Source organism: Trichechus manatus, unplaced genomic scaffold, assembly GCF_000243295.1.
Source record: "Trichechus manatus latirostris isolate Lorelei unplaced genomic scaffold, TriManLat1.0 scaffold00151, whole genome shotgun sequence".
Lineage (NCBI taxonomy): Eukaryota > Metazoa > Chordata > Mammalia > Sirenia > Trichechidae > Trichechus > Trichechus manatus.
In genome coordinates this window covers 291,966-294,567 of record NW_004444087.1, presented here as the reverse complement: position 1 = coordinate 294,567, position 2,602 = coordinate 291,966, and the positions used below count along the sequence as shown (strand labels likewise).

Below are 2,602 nucleotides of genomic sequence, written 5' to 3'. Positions count from 1 at the left end.
CCAGTGCAGAGCAGGGAGGGAGAAGGTAAAAGGGAGAGAGGTTTTTCCCAAATGGGCTTTTTATTTTATTTTTTTGAATCCTCGCAAAAGACCGCACACATGTACTTATCTTCAGCTGCTTGGGAGCTGCTTTTCTGGAGTGTCCAAGCAGAATCTCTGCTGCTGGACCTCTCTTGATGTGGAAACTGATTCCCAAGTGCGTGCACAGTTGTTTGTCTGCTTCACTGCGAACCTGGAGTGGCTGAAGAGCTGCAATCCCACCACCACCACTCTAGCACTGCTCACTTCTTCCAAACCGTCTCCCTCTCCCCCCGCCATTCAGCCTGATTCCTTAACTTTGCCTTGTTCAGGGATCCTAGATATTCGTATACAATCATATTGCCTGTTTTTCCAGGTCTTTTTTATAAGAGGGATATAGGAAGCTGTCTGACTATGCTGCCATCTTGGCCCCGCCCACTGGTTCCATCTCTTTACTCAAACATTATAACAACAGGTACTTCCAGGGAAATAAGTGGTTCCTTGCCTAATTTAAAGTGGATCTGCAATGGTGAAACAGGCATATTGAGAACCGATAAATGAAGCTTCAACAACAACAAACGTAGGCAAAGTAAGGAAAATATTGCTCTACAAACACATAAACACTAGTTTTGCGATCATATATGTTTTCTTTACACCGATTGTATAAGCTGTGACAAGACTAGACAGTGCAAGTATTCGTCCATCTGTTCATTCAACAAAATATTTAGAAACAAAACATTTACAAACAAAATCAAGTTGGTTTGTGTTTTTTTTAATTTAAATTATAAGTAAAACTAAGGAGCTTTTAAATTTTACAGTAGATTCTTATGCATTATTTCAAACTTCTTGAAAAGCCATATAAAGTTAGTTTTGTGTATACTGAAACTTGCAAGGTAATCATAAGTAGGTATTATACACTTTAATTGTATAGGCAGTCGCTGACTTCCAAATAGTTCAGTCACACTTCCTAATTGAACCTAGTTTAATGATGAGAAGAGGGATTAAGAAGCATTATGCCTTTGTTTTCTAACATCTCCTCGTGACTCTCAAGCGTAATGTAAATAATGAACTTCTGATGATGTACTGTCTTTTCACTAGTAGCTGGAGTTTCTTGGTGCACTGTTACCCCAGCGTTGGCACCACCAACACTGTAAAATTCTGATCTTAGTTGAGTGAAGCACAAGCAAATTGTGGTAGAGTGTGAGTAGCACCGACTCTTCACTGGGAAATGGCCAGGGAGGATACTCCCCCATCACAGATGTGCCACAGGTCTGCTTTCTCTCAGGTCTGAGTACCCTGTTTGTACACTCCTACAGGACTGCTACATAGCTGCCCTAACACCACAAATAAAATGGGAACCATGTCAAACTCCTCTCTGCAGAGCTATCATTACGTTGTCAAAAAAGCCCAGGGTGCCTGGAGCAGAGATGCTGGAAAGGGAGGTGAAATAGCCAGGATGGCCCTGGATTGTGGGACTACTCCCAATCTGAAAGAAAAGCTTTGTTTGAATCAGTGGTTTGGAAGCGTGGCCACATAGGAGAATCAACAGTTGAGTTTTTAAAGCCACTCTGGGCTAATGATAATAGAATTTCTGAAATGGCCCAGGCATCAGGAAATTTTAAGCTCCCTGGTGAGCCCTGATGGTGCAGTTAAGAGCTTGGCTGCTAACAAAAAGGTAGCCACTTCAAATCCACCAGCTGCTCCTTGGAAGTTCTGTGGGGGCAGTTCTACTTTGTCCTAAGGATCGCTAAGTGTCGGAATTGACTTGACAGCAATAGGTTTCGTTTGGTTTTTGACGATTTCAATGTACAGGTGGTGGATGAGTACCACTGTCATGAGAAAAATTCTGTAAGTTTTGCTGGAGGATAACATCATTCAAAAGTCAGAACACGGCCATCACTATACTACATGATTATGCACAATACTCCATCTTTCCAATTGACTGGAAACAGAATTTAAAACTTTGCTCTAGTTTAAATGGACTGCACGTACTCCTATCACACTTAATTGTATTTACTGTAAATGATCTTTATAAATTGGTCTTTATAAAACCACCCACTTAGAACTCCAGAACTGAAAGGCAATGGATGTTCATAGATAGCTTCAAAAAGATTTTATGGACAATGGAAAAACTTATTACAACATGAATGAGCACATGTTTGTATATAGGTCACTCAGTTTAAAACACACCCAATAAAATATTATTTATGCAGAGAATTCACTGTCTGAGCTGTGTTTCTTTACAAGGTTTGATGGAGAACGCTTGCAGGATTCTGACTACAGCAAGTTTCATGCTCGTGAGATCAAACGTCATGCCAATGCAGTGTCTGGGTCTGGTTCCAAAGGGCAAGTATAAGTAAGGATCTACGTTGTCCTTGTTCTCCTTACTGAACCTGGTTCCACAGTAGTAGATGAAAACAAGCTAATGAAGCATAAAAACTATAAAAGCTACATTTTGGTGATCTCACTTAGAACCCTTAGCCAATAGTACACACAATACTTTCACGGACTAGTCATTGAAATCCTACTATAGTCTTTTTGCTATGAGAATTGTAAGCTACAGATTCTTTCCATTCCCCTTATG

At 40.5% G+C, this 2,602-nt stretch overlaps 1 protein-coding gene across 1 annotated transcript in view; it reads left to right on the top strand.

The window, feature by feature from the left end:
* LOC101350229 (cytochrome P450 3A21-like) overlaps positions 1–2,374 on the top strand; it is a 189,413-nt gene extending 187,039 nt beyond the window's left edge. The window contains 1 exon segment of the mRNA XM_012558246.1: positions 2,266–2,374. Coding sequence (XP_012413700.1) covers positions 2,266–2,374 — 109 coding nt within the window.
* Positions 2,375–2,602: the final 228 nt, after the last annotated feature.